General features: G+C 41.0%; 1 protein-coding gene across 1 annotated transcript in view; it reads right to left on the minus strand.

The window, feature by feature from the left end:
- The window catches only part of LOC120233744 (calcium-activated potassium channel subunit alpha-1), a gene marked incomplete at its 5' end in the record, with an annotated part of 183225 nt that overhangs the window by 145014 nt on the left and 18284 nt on the right, over positions 1–19927 (minus strand). Inside the window, one exon of the mRNA XM_039235190.1 lies at positions 5668–5777. Within this exon, the coding sequence (XP_039091121.1) occupies positions 5668–5777 (110 nt within the window). The remainder of the gene's footprint in view (positions 1–5667; positions 5778–19927) is intronic.

The raw sequence follows: 19927 nt of genomic DNA on the forward strand, positions 1-19927 counted from the left end.
GTCACTGTTTCCCCCTGAAAACATCACACGTCAAAAGAAATCTGATTTGTCTCCTTCTACCATCTAAAGGGGAAATGAGTTTGCATTCGTTGGAAAATCTGAGATATGCTGTGCGTTTCCCAGCCTCCTGACTGCCTACCACTCAGAATTCCCTCTTCCCTCTTTATTCCCTCCTTGAATCCAATCTCCTTACAAGACACAACTCAAGTGTCACCTCTTCCAGGAAGCATCTCCTACCTGCCCCACCCCCCACCTACAGGGAGTTCTCGCCCCCTTTCTCAGCCTCTGTCTTCCCGTGTGCACCCATCAAACACTTCCCCATGGGTGCTTAGCTCTCCCTGAGGATGGGTATTCTCTTTCTTTTTTCCCCCAAATGTTTATTTATTTTGAGAGAGAGAGAGAGAGAGAGAGTGTGTGTGTGTGCACATGCACACTTGTGAACAGGAGAGGGGCAGAGAAGGAGGGAGATAGAGAATCCCAAGCAGGCTCCACCCAAGCAGATGGAGTGGGCTTCAGAATACCCCCACTCTTAAACACACACACACACACACACACACACACACACACACATACACACACACGCACACATGATCCACCCTGCCAGCACAGAGCCAGACTCAGGGCTCAAACTCATGAACAATGAGATCATGACTTGAGCAGAATCAAGAGTCGGATGGTTAACTGACTGAGCCACCCAGGTGCCCTGGATACTATTTATCTTAGCCAGACTCCGAACTCTGAAGAAAACCACTGTAGGGAAACAGAGTTCTTTACTGTTCATTTATAAGTACTGTCATTAATCCTTTAACGGTGTGCATACTTGACTAAATCTAATTGCAGATTCCTTTAGAGATGGCACCATGCCTGGCACACTGGCACATATATCCTAAGTTTATTAAAAATCTAGTCGATTGACTGGTTGGTGACTGATTGACCACTGACTGACTGTGGAACTTTCCTAAAGGGTAAGAGTAAATATAACCTGGAAATGCCACAATGTAATCCCTTTCTTTCTAGCTGCTGACATTGTATTTGATGGGACAGGACTGGAAGAGGTAGGAAGAGGAGAGGTGGAAGATGGAAAGGATGTCAGTAGTATTGAGAAATAAGTAATATTCCTATTTCAGAGATGAGGATACTGGGGTAAACACCAAGTCCAAAGTCAGGCAGCTGGTAACTATCTGAGGAAAGAAGTATGCAGAAATCAAATATCTTGTCCCAAATTACACATCCACCAAGTGGCTGATCTGGGGGTGTGAGCCTGGGCCTTTGCGATTTCAAGGTCACACTCTACAGTGTCAAACGGTATCCTATTATGGGAACCGTACAAATACATGACCCTTTAGTGGCAAACATGGCCTCATAGTGCAGCTCCTTGATTGCTGCAGGCTTGGCATTGGCCCCTTGCACCCTCCATGGTCACTTGCTGGGAAACGTGGGGGGTGGGAAGGAGAGGGACCAGGTGGTTTGGTGGTGTTCAGAGAATAATGGATGGTACCTTCTCTTTCAGATCCCAAAGCTCCTTTGTCTCTATGGTGCTGTCACATAGACCCAGGGGCAAGCCAGCTATGCAAAATGAAGGGGAGTTGCTTAGGAATTGTTGGCTCTTAAAAGGAACACTCTAAGGGCATCCTGGGGAAAGGTCTAGGACACCACGATCTTGGCATTGGATCTTGCCAACAATGCCAACAACCCTTTGTGGGTTGCATCCTGAATTGTCCTTGCTTCCTCTCTGCTTCCTGGCATTTAGCACTTCTCTGCTCTCCACAGCCTGAAGTTGCTCTCATAATGCCCAGTGGAAACCTACCTGACCAAGAGCAGTAAAGGGCTCAGTACCCCAATGCCTTTTTCCTATACTGATTTGGATAAGGTATGAAAAGAGGGCAGAGCAGTCAGGGGGTTGCCTGGCATGGCAGGGTGTAGATTCAGCCTATCTTCCGGGAGATTGAAGAATACTCTAGGTGAAGCAGGAATGATGGCATGGAAGCTCACACAAAAGCCCAAATCTTAGCATTTGCTGGTCAAATATGGCCCACCTATAATTCTATGATTTGCCTAAAATCAGAGAGAAACATTCCAGTGACTGAGCCCAAACTGCAGAGTAAGGGAAGTTTATTCCAGCCTGTGGTGTGGAGGGATGAGGTAGGTGTGTGTGGGGGGGGGGGGAGGGGAGGAGAGTCCCAGACATCAGGCTTTGAATCAGAGTCACCTGCTTTTGCTTGGAAAAAAAAAGTAGAGATGTGGGGGACTTGCCCCAAATACTGAAATCTGGAGATGGAGCCTAGAAATCTCTCCACTTAGTAAACTCCCCAGGAGATTCTTAATTAGCCAGCTTTCCTCCAGCAGCTCTTCCAAGCTGCTCTCAGTTACACAGGACCAGCATCAGAACCCTGGCTCTGTCACTTGTGCACTAGGTGGCTTTGGAGGGGCACCAGCATCCTCTGAGTCCCAGTGTCCTTGTTCATAAACCAGGGAGTGTGACATTAATACAAACCACAAGATTGTTGTGAGGATAAAATGAGAAAACATAAATGAAATACTTAGAAATGATACTGCATTCTGTCTAAATTAGTGACTGGTTTTGGAACAAAGAGGCATCTTCCGATGCACACTGATGCACACGGTGAGGCCACAAGGCTGGTGCCTGTAAGTCCGAGGACACAGCTGGTGTGAGTCTCCCCCAGACAAGAGACAACATCTCTCCACTAGAAATGTTTGAAAAGCTTGCCTTGTGGGGGCCCTCTGGCCTTCCTGCCTCTCCTCCTCCCCCACTCTGTTCTCTGGGGAAATAACTTCAAATTTCATCGGTGTATCCTGCTCCCTTATCTTTTCACAGAACGGCTCTCCTGGCTTCTGAGAAAACTCCAAGCTCTCCTGGGTGGTGATTCCACCCTGCAAGGGGGCACACTGCCAGCCCAGGGGAAGAGCAAATTTATTTCTTTTCATGCTTTAAGACGTTATTGGCTGCATATTGTTTTAATGCAGCACATAATTACAGAAACCACTCTGAAAATCTGTATATTTTATCTGTGCTTTATTGTACCCAGAATATTCCCCAATTCTTTTTCTTCCACATGAACCAGCTTAAAATATATTTCGGCGTCCTTTATGTCATCTTGAAATTGAATAGCCAATTCTTACTGTAATGAAAATACTTATGCGCCAGCCCGGTGATATACAACACTACACTCTAATTACGGCTGTGCTTTAATTAACCTGAATTGAAGAGTGTTATCATTAAACTGCTGGTAACTTTGAGTTATGGCTTTTCTTTAATTTAAAGTAGAAAACACAGATAATTAAGCCTCCAGATAATCAAATGCTTGAAGAGAGCTTCAATGTTTTGGGATGTTCCTAAATCTCATTAAATGTCCTTTCTTTATTGATTATTCCTACCTCTGCTGTATCATTGTGTTAAACGAATAATAGCACTAAGTTGAACACATTCTCACTCACATCAGAAGTTTGTGGGTTTTTTTTTTTTTTTTTTTTGTATTCTGGAAGCTTTGCTGAACAAATATTAAATTCTCTGACAACAAGGTGTGTCTGAAAGGTTCTCTCCCACTCAGGACATGTTCTAAACATGCAAATCCATCAAGGAAAATATTTACAGCAGCTGCTAGTGTCCAGCTCTTAAGCTGGCTCCAAAGGGCAGTGAAGTTTCACACCAACCAGGGAGTTCTTGACAGAGTCACATGGTAGCAGGGCCAGGTCTGGGGTTATCAGTGCAGATCTGGCCTGGCTTAAGACAACAGAGAGGTGAGGACCTACCCTAACCCCTTCTTTACAACCAGTTAGAGCCAGCAAGCATCTGGTAGAAATGCAAGTGGACATCAGGTTTTCAGGAGAGGCCAGAAACCTAGTTTTTATGTGAAATCCCACTATTTTGAGATATTAGCAACTAACAGTTAAGAAATGAAATATTGTATCGGGCGCATAAGGGAGTCAAATTTACATTGTGGGTATCCCAGTTGCAGCCTCTAGGGGGAGCAATTCTAATCTTGAGGGTTAATGCTCTTAAAATGAACTGACTTGGCTCCCAGGAGCAGAGTAAGAAAAGTAGTTGTGAATGCAGGCTTCTGAGGAAGCACTCATGGTAGATACAAACACTGGTCAAGCCAGGAAAAATCAACAGCCAAGGAGGGCATCTTCACACACACCTCTGCTAATGCTCCCAATGCCGTAGGACCCCTCTGGGCATTGGCAGCTTTGCCGTGTGCTCAGGCCACCCCTACAATACATAGGAGGCTTCCATTTCTTTTGTTAATAGAACCAGCCTCCATTAAAAGGCTTGAACTCTCCTGGGCTTTCTATCTTTGGCAGGCCAAATCCCGAGGTGGAGAAAAATCTCCTGGGACAGCCTCAGTGTTCCAGGACCTGAGGCCTCTGAATGGTTAACTTCTTTCTATGGCAGAAAGAGAAATAGCTCTCAAAGAAAGGAGAGCATGGGAGTTACAATAGGGCATCCATTTTCAGAAAATAACTCCTTCCAAATCAATTACCTATTCACTTTTCCAGTCCATTTAGTGTTTAAACTTTCGCTTAGAGACAGGGTGGGAAATTTCAGTAGAGAGCCAAACTGTTTTGGATTGCTTAGGGTCTGGGCCCAGGGACAGACAGAGTACACCTGCTGCATTCAGTGACAGGAGTCTCCAGGTAAACAGCACCTCCCAGGCGCTCTGTCCCCTCTCTGCTGTGAACAGAATGGAAAGCTAGAAGACAGAGGAGCCCAAAGGCTCCTTCGTTTGAAGGCACCCAATCAGCACAGGGGAACAGCTTTTCTTCCTCAGTCCAATAGTTCCAAGATTCTCCGATTTCTTCCCAGATTTTATCAGTGAGACTGAGGTCATCAAATCTTTTGCTAAAGTGTCAAAGGATCAGGCTTAATGTTTCAGCATTGCCAGGGAGTTTATGCTTTCAGAGGGGACAAAACTCCTGTTTGACTTGCACCCAACATCTGAGATTCTAAATGGAAAATCTGAGGCATCGTGATGATGGAAGTTTTTTGAGGGCTGGGACCCTTGTAACTCTTGAGTCTATATCCCTTAAATGATCATCTATGCTACTTTGAGGGGCCATGGCTGGCAGGGGCTGCCCTCATTCTCAGATCCGCCCTGCTAGACAATAGAGGGAAAAGCTAAGCCTTCTCATGTCATAGCATGGCGGTTGTCCCTGTCGGGCGCTAAAGTGCTAAGAGCTAAGTCCTCCTTCCGTACATTGGGTCCCACATTTCCTCAGCAAAACATGAACGCACTTTGAATAAGGGCTTCTCTGATGTCTCTATGATCTGAAGGAGCTAGCAAGATGTGTTTTTATCCTGGAAAAATCAGAGCATGGGTTCCTGTCACCCCTTCATACTTGTGTCTACACCACAGGAGCCTAATTCAAGACATGCAGGGAAACTGTGGTTCATAATTTAATGCAAATGATGGACCCAGGTATAAGGTTCTCAGAGCTGTGGGGGAAAGTAGGGCCAACAGCAATTCCCAAGGCAGAGACCATGTGATGACCCACCTTTCTGTTCCCCACACAAGACAGAGTACACAGGATACCCTCGGTAATTGTCGAGTACCCCAGCTGTGCTGGGCAGGGGTGAGGTGTCTTCCCCGCGAAGGACACATTAAATACTCCTAGGAGCCAAAGGGCACAGGGTTAATGGTCACTTACTCACAAACAGTAGGGAAGGACAGACCCACAAAGGCACTGGAGAGATATTCTGTGTACATTTCATTTGAGACTCCTTCCAAGTAGTATTTCTGCCATGTGTCTTCCTCAATCTAAGAGAGAACACAGGAGAATTAAGATACGACAGTACACTATGAAAGGGAAACTAGAGTTTACCATCTGGCAAATGAATGAAGGCCCTAGTTATGTGATGGTGACCGTCTTCAGCAACCAGGAACACAACAGCATCGTCCACATGAACCTTCCCATTCCCCTAAGCTCATAGAATGGAAGTACATCTCTTCTAAACCTCCATTTTCCTAACCTGTATGATTTCCAAGGGTGTGGAGGCATGGGCACCCACTCACAATACTGGCGGCCAGGTAAATCGATACAACTGTCTTGGAGAGCAATCTTGCAAGTGTTATAAATTTTTTTTAAAGTACATGTTCTTTTACACAACCATTCCATTTTAGCTATTCATAGCCAAGAAACAAATAGACACATATACAAAGACATATGTTTAAGAAGATCCTTTCTATTAATGAAAAATTGGAAATAACCACAAATGGTACATTCTTCAATGGAATACAAAGAAACAATGAAAAATTATGGTGAAGATGATCTGTTCATATAGAAAGTATGTAAAAATTACTAGTGTTTGTAGACTCACCCTACTAAAATACCCTATAATTACCTGAATGCTTGTAAAGCCATAAAAAATTCTAGAAAACTTTATACCAAAACACTAACCATTGTTATCCCTGAATGGAAGACTAACACTTTTCTCTATAGATTTCTGAATTGTTGTCTGAAGGCTTTTACAATGAGTGTGTGTGTGTGTGTGTGTGTGTGTGTACATACACATAAACAATAAAACAATAACACAATAGAACTATATATATATATTTCTACTTTGGGAAAGAAACAATTTTTCCAACCACACCCTGAGTATCACAAAAAGTAAAATGTAATTTCAGAGAGGCCTTACCCCAGATTTCATTAAAATGTGTGTTTTTTTTCTAATGTATCAAGCTCTACTGGTTTTCCCAACAACCCTCTTCAGCCTAAGCATTTCTGGAAGGATTTTACGTTGGAATTGATCTTTAAAAAGTGTAAAGAGAATAACAACAAAAATGCTGAGCCCCTATGGGAGCTCAGAGATCTTGGGATTCCCAAAGCAGGCAGGCTGAGTGGTCCCTGGGAGTCTGTAAGCTGTGGCCTCCCATGTATACCTCCAAATAAGGTGAGGAGATGAGAGGCAGCTTCCCAGCCAATAGGAAGTGACTCCTTACAATTTCTTGTGCTGATGCTGAATTAAAAGGCATCTTGTCCATCTATGGCCCATAGTCAGTCAGCTAGGGGAAATACCTAACACTACCATCTACTTGGTGACACTATGGAATACCAAAAAGGCAGGAATCATTTAGAAATAAATTGAATGCTCCCTGCTTCTCTGCTATTTGTCTGCTTTGTGCAAGTCTGGGTGATTAGAGCATGTGGGTTACCCTCATTAGTCTGAGCTGCTTCTAACCTACTCCCACGCATTAGATATTAGCTATGCAGTGCTGCGGGGTATGGGCTGTTTATCTACAAATTGATCTTCCCTAGAGTGGGGTCTTTAAAAAAAACCCACTCAACCATTTCTACTGCTAAACTGTCTGATTTTTAAAAATTAACTGCAATGTGTTTAACTAAGCATAAACTTTTTAATTTCCCTGAATCATAAGATTTCAACCTTTTTTTCAAATAAAAGACATTTTGACTTCATAAGCAAAGGTCATTCATTCCGACTAATTTGAAAAAAGCTTAGTCTGAATTAGTAAATAATTTGAAATACAGAATGTTTGGGGCATTATAGTTTCATAATTTGTTTCACTGATAAATAGGACACTATATGAGGAATTGCCAATTATAAATCCTCATGGTAGAGCTTTATGGGAAAATAGTATTTTTGAAGTGCAAGAATTCATCCTATTCTTTCAGCAGAACATTCCTTTTATACTGTGTTGCTTATAGTACTAGTTTAATTTGATTTTCAAAAGCAATGAAAATATGAGACTTTATCTCAATTATTATTGTTTTTTGGTGGCATTCCTTAGTAAATATAGTTTTAATATGGTTCTTTTAGTTATGACCAATATTTTCATGCTTCTGTGTTTTAATAGAACTATTCTTTTTTAATATTTCCTTTTTTAACTAAAAATATTTTTATTTATTTGTTCATTTTTTAATTATTTATGTTTATTTATTTATTTTTGAGAGAGAGTGAGGAGCAGAGGGAAAAAGAGAGAGAATCCCAAGAAAGCTCTGCACTGTCAGTGCAGAGCCCAATGTGGGGCTCAAATTCACGAACCAAGAGATCATGACCTAAGCTGAAATCAAGAGTTGGATGATTAACTGACTGAGCCACCCAGCAGCCACTGGAACTACTCTTTAGACCAAATTTTATTGTAGGTTAATCATTAACCATTTTTACTATGTAGAAACAATTTTTTGCAGGATAATAATATCATTTATGTTGGCTTTGAACATAGCAAACATTTTTCAGTTACTCATTCTGCAAATATTTATTGAGCATATTCAGTATCTATTCAGGACCTATTTTAGTTGCTGATTAAATCTTATTTAAATGGTGTTTATTTTCCCATTTTTTTCTCTTTTCTGGAAGAAGCATCAGATATATCTAGCTAAGATATCTAACCAGATGTATCTGACTTTTACTGATTTTTTTTCCCGTATTTCTTTTTCTGCAGGTTTTGCCTTTGTGGCTGATCAAAAACACTTAAGAGATTCAATGTCAAATAACTGGAAAAAACATACAGAAATTTTCTGGAAAGCAAAATGCCTCTTCTACATCCATCTGTGGATTCTCAGATGGCATCTACAATGCTAGAGAGAGTAGCACTGAATTGACTGTTTAAACACTGAGAAGTTTCACTTCATTGCCCTAAACTTTTGCTTACGATTGGCACATCTTTAACAGTATTTCCATATAGATAAGTCAACATGTTTTTGAGATTCCTAAAAAAGGTGTTCTGGGGCGCAAGGGTGGCTCAGTCAGTTGAGCATACTAATTTTGATTTTGACTCAGGTCACGATCTCATTGTTCCTGAGTTCAGGCCCCGTGTCAGGCTCTGTACGAACAGTGAAATATCTATAATTGTAAGAGCAGAAGAACCTGTAATTATAATGAATAGTAAGACTTTTTAATCCCTAAGGGCAAGAATAACAAATTGTGACAGGTCAACAATAAGAGCAGGCCAATCACATCAGGAGAAATCAGGGAATGAGCTCCAGCCCAGGACACTGACACCATAGCACACTGCAGGCTCAGACAATAGAAGGTCAATCTTCATCCCAAGGCAAGGGCTCAAATTGTCTATCACTTCTTACCAAGGTTTATGTTTCTAAGTCTCAAACCTGGCATCTTTTGACTGACTTGGAGAAAACAAAAATGAAAGTACATATTATTTTACCTTTGTCAGCAGTGAAGAAATGCATTCTTTTTTTTTTTTAAAAAATTGTTTTTAATGTTTATTTTTACTTTTGAGAGAGAGAGGGAGAGAGAGAGAGAGAGAGAGACTGAGTGCAAGCAGGAGAGGGGCAGAGAGAAACCGAGACACAGAATGAATCTGAAGCAGGCTCCAGGCTTTGAGCTGTCAACACAGAGCCCGATATAGGACTCAAACTCAGGGAACTGTGAGATCATGACCTCGGCTGAAGTTGGAAGCTTAACTGACTGAGTCACCCAGGCACCCCAAGAAATGCATTCTTAAGAAAGGAAAAATAAGTGTAATATATGCTGAGTTGAAAACATTTGTGCCTCACCCAAGAGAAAATGGCAATGAACAAAGAGATCTGGAAAAGGTGGAACAAGTTATCATTATGGTTTCCCTTTTACAGAGGAATAAACTGAGGCACAGAGAGGTTAAGTAACATACTAAAGGTCACAAAGCCAATTGTTGGTATGAATAAGATTCAGAGTTCATACTCTCTTGCTAGAGATGACACGGTAAATATATAAGAAAGGAGTGGTGCTAGAATCTTGGGTGTTGGGATGGATTTGCTGTATATGAGTACTTAAGAGGGGAAATACCAGAACAGAAGCTCGCCAAGGACTCAAAATCTTAAACCCTGGAGCCTGTGACCTTGTGAGAGGCCAATGAGGATTACATTAATTTTGAGTTGCGAACCGAGGGAATGGGAAAAGATATTTGCAAATGACATATCAGATAAAGGGCATGATGGCATCCTTTCTACTCTACAAAATGGAACCAGCCCAGCCTATAACTTCTTTCCCAAAATAGTACATGCTATTCTACACATTTGTGTTGTGAAGGTATTTTTTAACTGTAATGTAATGTACATACTGCCCAGCAGAAAAATGAAGGAATTGGACCATAGTGACTTAAGGAAAGGTGCCAAAATTAATTTGCCAGCCGTTCAGCCATCAGTCAAAGGCAAAGCATTTCCTGAGGCAGCAGTTTCTCCTGTGGCTGTCACATCAAACTCCAGCTGTTTTAGAAGAGCAAAGATGAGCAGGTGATGTGCTGTGGCTCCTGATTCATCAAATACTCACTCACAGAATCTTCAGTGAGAAAGGGAACTGAGCCATTGGACTAGCTCGTCTACACTGCTTGTGGGCTTATTTATGTTCCCTCATTATCTAATTTTTCAACCGGTCTAGTTCAACCCCCTGAGTAAATGGTTGTACACCGATTCATGGGCAGACAGCTCCACCATCAAAGGGTACCTTCCAACTGGAAACATGAGCCTTGGCTCCAAAGGAAGTAACACCTTCTTGATCCTAGATTCTGCATGCATTACTAATGGTGGCCTGGTAATGACACCTTTTATTTTTTATGCTTTCTCTGATTAGAGTGAAACTGTGTTTCTCTAATGCTAACAACCCAGTGAATGTGAAAAATCAACCATCCTGGCTGGGGTATCCTACAACCATGGTGATTTCTGTTCCCAGCAAAGAGTCTGAATGACCGTGGTGATTGCGGTCAAATAATTTTGCTAACGTCTATTCCCCTGACATCTAGAATCATGTAAATAATTCCAGAGATTATCATATGCCAATCCTTATTTAATTGAAAACAAGTACACTGTTTTTGTCCAAATATATTCATATTATGCACATCAAAAATAATGAACTAAAAGGAAATTATAAAAACCAATGACCATTATGTTAGTAGCTGCAATAAGAAGACATGAATCATAACACACACACACTAACATTGCCCCAAACTGGTACTAGAAGACTAGTGTATTAGCAGGCATTCATTGCATTACTATTTTTTTAATCTATCCAAATTCTAAGATAATATTTTTCCTCTAAAAGATGCACAGTTTTAAATCATCAAACTGCTTTAATAAGAATTAACTAGCCACATCTGAATGAACTTTTCTACATATAAATTACACAATACATTGCCATAGTGACAATGACATGAGCAGACCAATGTGCCTTAGATCCCATTAAACATATTAATTTCTACAACAAAAAAGAAAGAAAGAAAGAAAGAAAGAAAGAAAGAAAGAAAGAAAGAAAGAAAGAAAGAAAGAAAGGGAAAGAATCCACAAGAAGTGTCACGCCCTTGACTATAATAATAAATACAGGATCAGCATTTATGGTCTGTAGGCTGATGAGTGTATGGGCGGTTATTAAAATGTGTGGGGTCATTTATCCCCATTCTTTAACAGCATGCTCTGTCACTGAGAAAAATCTGATTTAATGTTTCATCTAATCATTTCTTGCTGGAACGAACAATGTTAAGGACAATTGAGTGTTAAGAAGTCTTTATCATTGGGCTTCCCAGGTTCTCTCTCTCCTCATTTCCTCCATGCTCCAATCTTAACACACTTGTCCCAGTTTTTATCAATGGGCACATGGCTATCTCTTTCACTTTCCCTTTCTCGCCTCAACATTCTTCAGTATAATGACAAATCCTAAAATCAACTCATGGAATTAAAAAATAAAACATTTGCATCTTGCTAGCTTAGGTCCTCACAGGTGCCAGAACAGAGAATGCCTTGCTGCATAGCTTTCTGGGGGTGGAACAGACTGGTGATAAAGTTGAAACCAAAGGAGAGAAACAGAGGAGATGGGGAATGAATGGTGATTTGCACCTTTTCAGAATGTATTTCTTCTCCATGCCAAATTGCACTTCAACGCTGTATTTGGATGTGGACTCAGGTCGGCTGCCCTTCTGAGAGCAGCATTGGATTTCAGGGACTCTATAACGATTTGGCATTCCACAATTATGGCCTATTTCAGATTGCATTCTCCAGAATGTGAGAACAGGATGAAAGGATTTCAGACTCGTCCAAAGGCTTCAGGACAATGTCAATTAAAACAAATTATTTGGGATTTGATGGAATGCCAGATAACTGGTTGCTTCAGCACCGAACAAATAAATAAACACCTCCAAAGATTAATTCTTGGTGGACTTGAGCCAAATCTCTTAGTCCCAGACTAGCAGGCTGCAGACTATCAAATGAGATTTCTTCCATCAGGCATTGTGAGAAAAAAAATGTCCACATGAGGTATTCTGAGAGAAATTAACAGACCACACTGCATGCAAAAGCGTTAAGAATATATGATGTTTTCCCCACTATATTACCCCCAGCCCAGATTATTCTGAAAACATGAAGAGTGCCAGAGGGACTGAAGCTAAAAGGATTTAGTGCAAAGAATGATATGAGAACTTTTTCTTAAGTTTGTTTATTTATTTTGAAAGAGAGAACATGAGTAGGGGAGGGGTAAAGAGAGTGACAGAGAGAATCCCATGCAGGCCCTGCACTGGCAGCACAGAGTCCGACACGGGGCTCGAACTTGCAAAGTGTGAGATCATGACCTGAGCTGAAATCAAGAGCTGGATGCTTAACCAACTGAGCCACCCAGGTGCCCTGATATGAGAACTTTTTAAAAGAATTATTATCTAGAAATGATTTAAGAAAGTAATTTTTTAGGTCTACTAAATAGAGCCATACCTGCTTTCTGTTGATTTATGTTTGCATTATATATATTTTCTACCCTTTTATTTTCATCCTGATTATATTACTGTATTTGAAGTTGAATTTCTTTTTTTAATATATTTTTATTTTTTGAGAGAGCGAGATCACATCCATGTGTGCAAGTGGGGGAGGGGAAGAGGAAGAGGTGGGAGAGAATCTTAGGCAGGCTTTATGCTCAGTGCAGAGAGGAGCTCAGTCTTATAGACCTGGGTTCATGACCTGGGCTGAAATCAAGAGTTGGATGCTTAACCAACTAAGCTATCCTGGCACCCCTGAAGTTAAATTTGTTTAGACAGCATATACCTCGGTCATGTATTTTATGCCACTGTGCCAGACTCTGTCTTTTAATTAGTGTAGTAAGACCACTTACATGTAATGTGATTATGAATATATTGGACTTAAGTCTGCCTCTTTTTTCTGTTTAATGTAGTTTTTCATTTTTGTTTTATTTTTTCTGCTTTTCTCTGGGTCACTTGAACATTTTTTTTAGAATTTTGAATTATCTTTAGTGTTTTTGAGTATCTCTTTGTATAGTTTTTTAGAGGTTGCTCTAGCTGTTGCTGTGGCCAGAAATTGGTATTTTTCCCAATATATAGAAGGCTTTTCTACTCTCTTCCTATTTTTCTCTCCAGTAAAGAAGGGTATTTTATGCTTAAGAGATGTCAGAACTTGTTAAAGGTTGGCCTATTCACTTTCTGTCCAAATAGGACTTTGGCTTTGCAATCTTGCTAATGGTTAAGAACATCCTCATTTGTGCTTCAAATAATAAAGCTCTTAAAATATCACAAAAAGAATTCTAATCTGGGTAGAGCAAGCAGGAAGTAAATGTTCTCAAGCAGATGCCTGCTGAGCAATCCTCATGAGAAAGATTCAGCCCCCAGCATGCAGGATTATCCAGGGCTTCCCAGTCCATTTGAGGAGGGTACCAGGTTTTGCTTCTATTTCCAACATCCATTCTTTTGCAGACTCAAATTTCTGCAAAATCTAACAGAAATGAATTCCAGAAAAGAAAAAGATCAGCAAAGTACAGGTCCAAAATATTTCTCATTCAATTCAACCAATATAAAATTAATCTATCAAATTGCTCTCAAAGTTCCTAAGAACTTACTCTCATTTTCTGTACTTTTCTTCCTCGTGGATGAGTAGCATACAGTTCACAGCACCCACCCATGGACTCACTGACAGACATGCTGGCCTTACTCTATCTTACAAACCCGACTTCCCACAATTCCCCCCAAGTTTCGGCAAAGTAGAAGTATTCTCAGCTATTTACTAAAGTAAGTTCATCGGAACTTACCAACAGGTGTTATCTTGAATGCAAAGAGTGGAGAGAGGGTCGCCATGAAAATACAGGTTATTTTGAGTGCAGAAAATTCTATCTGAATCTCCAGTGCCTGCAACGGTACATGGTACCCAGCAGTAGCTCAATAATATTTGGATGAAATAGATTTGGGAAGGACTGGAATTCACAAAGCCAAACTGGGCATTTTTTTAGTGCAATGGTTAGAGTCTTAACACGTTAACAGTAATTGTAAATCTGCGGAAGGGGAAAACACAATCTTTTATTTCAAGGAGTAGCTTGTGGAGATAGGCAATGCTAATCTAAAAACTTTTCTTGTTTCTGATTTCCCCACCACTTTGTTTCTCTTGATCCTTCTGTTGGAAATACATACATATATATATATGTATGTATATATATATATATACAATCTCTCTATTTTTCAATTGTCCAATCCAATTCTTTCTTTAAAGTTCACATTATATGCCCTTTCACTGGTGAGACTTTTCCTCATTTACCCGGTTGACATGCTCTTCTTTGCTTTATTGGGAATACTAATCGAGCCCATTTCTAGGAGGGTTGGGAGGGTTAAGTTGGGTTATCAGTATAGAATGATTAGAACACTATCTGGCCCACAGTAAGCACTCGATACATATCAACTATCATTAGCTACCATCATAGCATTCAAGTCTTCTAACATCTAAGGAGAGCTATAGCAAAGTAGAATTCAGAACATGAGCCCTCCTTATGCACTCACCTTTGTATCTTCCAGAACAAGCAACATACTACCTTCTAAGGTGTTTATATGAGAGGTGTTCAATTAATATTTGTTGCATTGAACAAAACAAGAAAAAAAACTAGAGAAAGAGACATAATGAAACAGTTTTCCCAGTCATCTAATCACAAGTCAGCCCTGACAACTTCACAGCATTTAGTGTTGGAATATGCAATGAACCAATTCTTGCCTCCAAATGCTTAAAAATAAAAATTCTGTATTCTTAGGTTCTAAGAAGGAGCAGGTAGCTGGGTCATTTTTAAACTTCCCAGAAAACATCATATTAGGAGCAATATTTTTCTGGAAAATTTTGTCATCATAGGATTTCTTTGGCTACTTAACAAGTGGCTTATGGTTTTCTAAATTCTAAATCCAATAACTTGGAAACTTGAATTTGAAAGAAGGAATTCTCTAGAGCTGGTATACTGCCACCAATCTAACTAAAGTTCTTCCTCCTACTAGCTAGGAGTCTCACTACCATCCCCGAGGAAAGAAGCCCCTTTGTGTTCTTGTCTCATGACCACACTGCCTTCCCATGGGACTTAGCCTTCTCTCTTCTCCTTGCCATCATTTTTTGGATTACAGTCAAACAACAATTCAACAGGAAACAGACTGAACCCAAAAGAGGCTACATTTGGAAATTCCATTACCCCCAAATTCTGAAATTGAGGCAAAAACAATGGCTTCCCTCCCTCCCTCCTTTCTTTCTTTCTTTCTTTCTTTCTTTCTTTCTTTCTTTCTTTCTTTCTTTCTTTCTTTCTGGATAGGAAGGGAATTAGAAAAGAAAAGCATTCAATTCATCACAGGACTGTGAGCTTGCTTTTGAAGAGACAAAAAACTACATTATTGTCTATGCCTTTGCAGGATCTTCAGTATTTTATTTTATTTTATTATTATTTTTTTAAATGTTTATTTATTTCTAGGAGACAGAGAGAGAGAGACAGCGTGAGCAGGGGAGGGTCAGAGAGAGAGGGAGTCACAGACTGAAACAGGCTCCAGGCTCTGAGCTGGCAGTCAGCACAGAGCCCAACGCGGGGCTCGAACCCATGAACCGTGAGATCATGACCTAAGCGAAAGTCGGACGTTTAACCAACTAAGCCACCCAGGCACGCCGGATCTTCAGTATTTTAGATGGTTTGGTGAGAATCCCACCACATCTATTGCTGCTACCACTCTCACCAGGGAGCACTTCTGAGGCTTACTTAACAAAAGTCTTCTGAGCTTCTGAGTCCATGGCTTCCCAAACTCTGATGTGCATGTAAATCATGCAAGGGTCTTACTGAAATGTGGTTTCGGATGCCATGGTCCTGGGTGGGGGCTGATTTGGCATTTCTAACAGGCTCCTAGACAACAATGATGCTGCCCAAACATGGACCATACTTTGAGTAGCAAAGAGCTATTCCCTAAGACAGTGAAGAACAGAAAACAAGTATTCTCCATCATGCCTTTGAGGAACAGAGTTTAAGGAGAATCAATCACAATCCAAAGGATTTAAAATTACAGATGAAAAAACGTTTTCTGTGAGTATCACTAAATACTGGAGCCAGTTACAGAGAAAGCTTAAGCATAATTAATCACTGAGTATCCAAGTGTTTGGGTTGTTTTGGTAATTAGTCTAAACAATATCCAGGGGTCCAGATTTATCTACTTAGTCTCTCTCCATTGACTCAGTAACCCCAATGATAGTTTAGCCTCCATTTCAATGTGGGCTGTGTAAAGACAGAACAATGAGATGGCTATATTTAATTCAATTAAAAACAAAGTTTCAAAAAATGGCCCTGATTTGTATCCCTAATCTCTATTCAACTTTCCCATTTTAGGACACAGCGTCGAGTGTGAGGACGAAAACGCTTGCTAACCCAGTCCTATTTTAGTGACAGCAGATTCTGGATACTTATGTCTCCTATCGCTGTACAATACGGCCTAATAAAGTCGAGCCAAAGAGACTAGATTTCATTTCAGAGCAAAGGGTTCAGCCATAAACTTTTGCTTTCTGGCTGAACAGAGCCATTCCAGCCGCAAGCATAAATTCTGCTAGTTTTAGGTATCAGGGTGATTGGGAAGCCAAATGGGTTATTTGTGAGCCAGGTATCCAAGGCAGAGGCACCTGCTTTATTGTGTATTCATTGTTATCTGGAAAATCTCTTGCCAGCTACAGAATATTTTCACAGGAAGTTAGACACGACTTCAGAAATTCCCCTCTGTGGCTTCCTAGAGTGGATTTTAGGCCTCATCAAAAAGACATTTGGTTCAGAGATTGAAAGTGGGCAGCCTATAAGTTGCTGAGTTATTTAGCTGGGCTTAGTAGTTTCCTTTTAAGGGGGATGGGGCATGACCACCAATGGCATAGCAGCGTGGGAAGTACCAAAGCATGTGTAGGCTCTGAGTTCAAATCCTAGCCACCCTGAGTGTCCCTGAACTAAGCTATATAACCTCTCCCAGCCTCAATCCCTTTACCTACACAATAGAGCAATAATAGCACCCACCTCTTAGGAAGACAACTGAAATGAAGTGACACATGTAAAGGCTTACCATAGTGCCTGGCCAACGTGTCAAGTGCTCTGGTGGTTTAATCATACTAAAAGATGGCATTTACTGAGTGTGTACCCTGAAGAGTTCTAAAAATGTCAGCTATCATTATAAGTAATGAGTGATGGTGATGATGGTGGTGGTGATGATGGTGGTGATGGTTATAATGCTGATGGTGATGATGATGGTGATAATGAAGACATTCCTCCAGCTCACATAAAGAAACAGAGGCCAGTTAGTTAGATGTTGGGTTTGTGATTCATGGCTTCCTGTTGCTTAGTTGCTGCTAGAAGAGCCTGGAACACCGCTGACTATCAAATGATCCTCTGGATGGAGGAGGCAAACTAAGCAGCTTGAGTTTGCTCCCCAAAAGGACCTAGAAGTCTTCCCAACTCCCACCTTTCCTAGTGGCCAGTAAGTTCACTCTAAATAAATATGATGATAAGACAGATTAGATATTTGAAGAAAATGATGGTCTCCTAAAATAGGAGAAGGATCACATGTGGATGGTACCTGTAAGCTGATGGAGGCAGACCCAGCCTGGCCTTCTTAAAGGATACCCAAGCCAGCAACATCCTGATGGGTAGAGTGAGTTACCCAAGTTTTCTGGTTTCTGGACATGACTTTTGCCCAGATGCCTCAACTGGGGTATCCCTATACCCTACTCTTATTTCTCATCCTCCTTCCTAGCAAATGGCTTTGCTCCTTACTTCCAGCCTCACCTCCCAGATGGATTTTAAACAGATACCTGATATATCCTTGGTCCATAGGATGGGCAAACTAGTAAACTGGTGCTTACTCAAACATTACGTTTTTAATGTTTATTTATTTTGAGACAGAGAGTGCACTTGAGTGTGGGAGGAGCAAAGTGAAAGGGAGAGAAAGAGTATGTGCACAAGTGTGGGAGGAGCAGGGTGGGGGGTTCGGGGAGATAGAGTGAATCCCAAGCAGGCTTTGCACTGTCAGTGCAAAGCTGGATGTGGGGCTCAAACTCATGAACTGTGAGATCACAACCTGAGCCAAAATCAAGTCAGAGACTCAACCACCTGAGCCACTCAGGCACCCTTCAAACATTATTTTTTAAAATACTTATTCAACTCATATTTAGAGTAGAGGCTGAGCACTAGTGGGGAGATAAGAGAGAACAATCAATTGCTCAGAGTCTTCAGCCTCTACCACCCTCATAATCCAATCCTGGCCCTAATTTTGCCAACTTCCCTCAAAAAAAAAAAAAATAAAAAAAATAAAAAGCCTTGCAGTTAAGTGGATCTATCCGTTTTAGTAGGCAATTTAGAAATACTTGTTGTTACTTGGGGGAAGAAAGCCCATCCCTTCCACTCCAAATAGTTTACGAAAGTATTCCTTTTAACTGCAAACTTTATGCCTCCAGAGAAGAGTTCTGGAAGGCACGTTTTCTCCTTCTAGTTGCATTTCTAGGAAAGTGTTAGCAATCATTATAGTTCGTTATTCCCCTCAAAATTGTCAGGCTAATGCTCATCTTGCAGTTGGTATAGATTTGTGATGATCTTGTTTAGGCGGGGAGAGGCCTCTCTGTCCCTCTACATTCCCTGATCCCATGAGCAAGGTCAAGTCAATAGTACATTTCAAGTCTCCAGGCACAAGCTGGAAGGTTGCTACTCTCTCTGAGTTCTCCCCAGGTAACTCCTTCTAGCACACAGCTGTTCTCCTGTAGGCCACTCCACTGCAAGGCTCTGTGCAGGGCAAGGCTACACCAGCTAGTTGGGCTTTCATGCCATTATGGGGAAGAACAGTCAGTGAGTCTCCATTTACTGTAGAGGCCTGGGAAAAGCCAGACACATGCATCCAGCTTTCACCTGTAAAATCTTCTAGCTGAAGGGGCTGAGGCTGGGGTTTTTGACAGGAAGGTTGAGAGGGCTGAAGGAAGCAGTGTCATTTAGACTGATGAACAATGCTCTTGTCCTAGAAAATGTATTCAGGCAGAAAATTCTGCTAATCTCGTATCTCACTACAAAGAGTTCCAGAGACCTCCCCCAACATCAGCCATTTACAAAGATGTTGGCAACACAAAAGTGTAAGCAATAGGGAGGGATACCTTCTTGCCACCCTGGAGATTGGTTTTATATTAGGTTCATCCCTCTATCTTCTCCTATCAGTGACTCAATCCTAACCCAGTCTCAAGTTTCATCGCAAATAGAAACCCATACAGTACCACTCACTCCTAAGAAGGAAGAAAGTAGCTAGGGGATTTAACACACTGCCAACCATTCCAATAATCATCTATACTCTTACACTTTTTACAGTGGGAAAATATTAAGCTAAGAAACGTTGAATAAGCAGACCAAGGTCTTACAGCAAATTATGTCCTAAATCAGAGTCTTTACAGCTTCCTCACTGCCCAGCCCTCTGTTTGTTACACAGATATACAGGTCCCTTCACATTTCACCAGTGAGGGAGAAAAGGCGGAGTGAGGGCTGTGCTAGAATTTTGGATAACATGGTGGTCCATGGATGTACCTGCATAAGGAGACACCATCCAACATCTTTGGCCAATCAAGTCTAATACTTAATCTGAATTCTGAAAGAGGCACCAAGTATTCCTCTTTCATTGCTTCTTTCCACATAGTTAATGAAAGGAGAAGAAAAAATACCCAACCACTGAAATAAATGCCCTTC

Source organism: Hyaena hyaena, unplaced genomic scaffold (assembly GCF_003009895.1).
Source record: "Hyaena hyaena isolate Hyena2069 unplaced genomic scaffold, ASM300989v1 scaffold_97, whole genome shotgun sequence".
In the NCBI taxonomy this organism is placed as follows: Eukaryota; Metazoa; Chordata; class Mammalia; order Carnivora; family Hyaenidae; genus Hyaena; species Hyaena hyaena.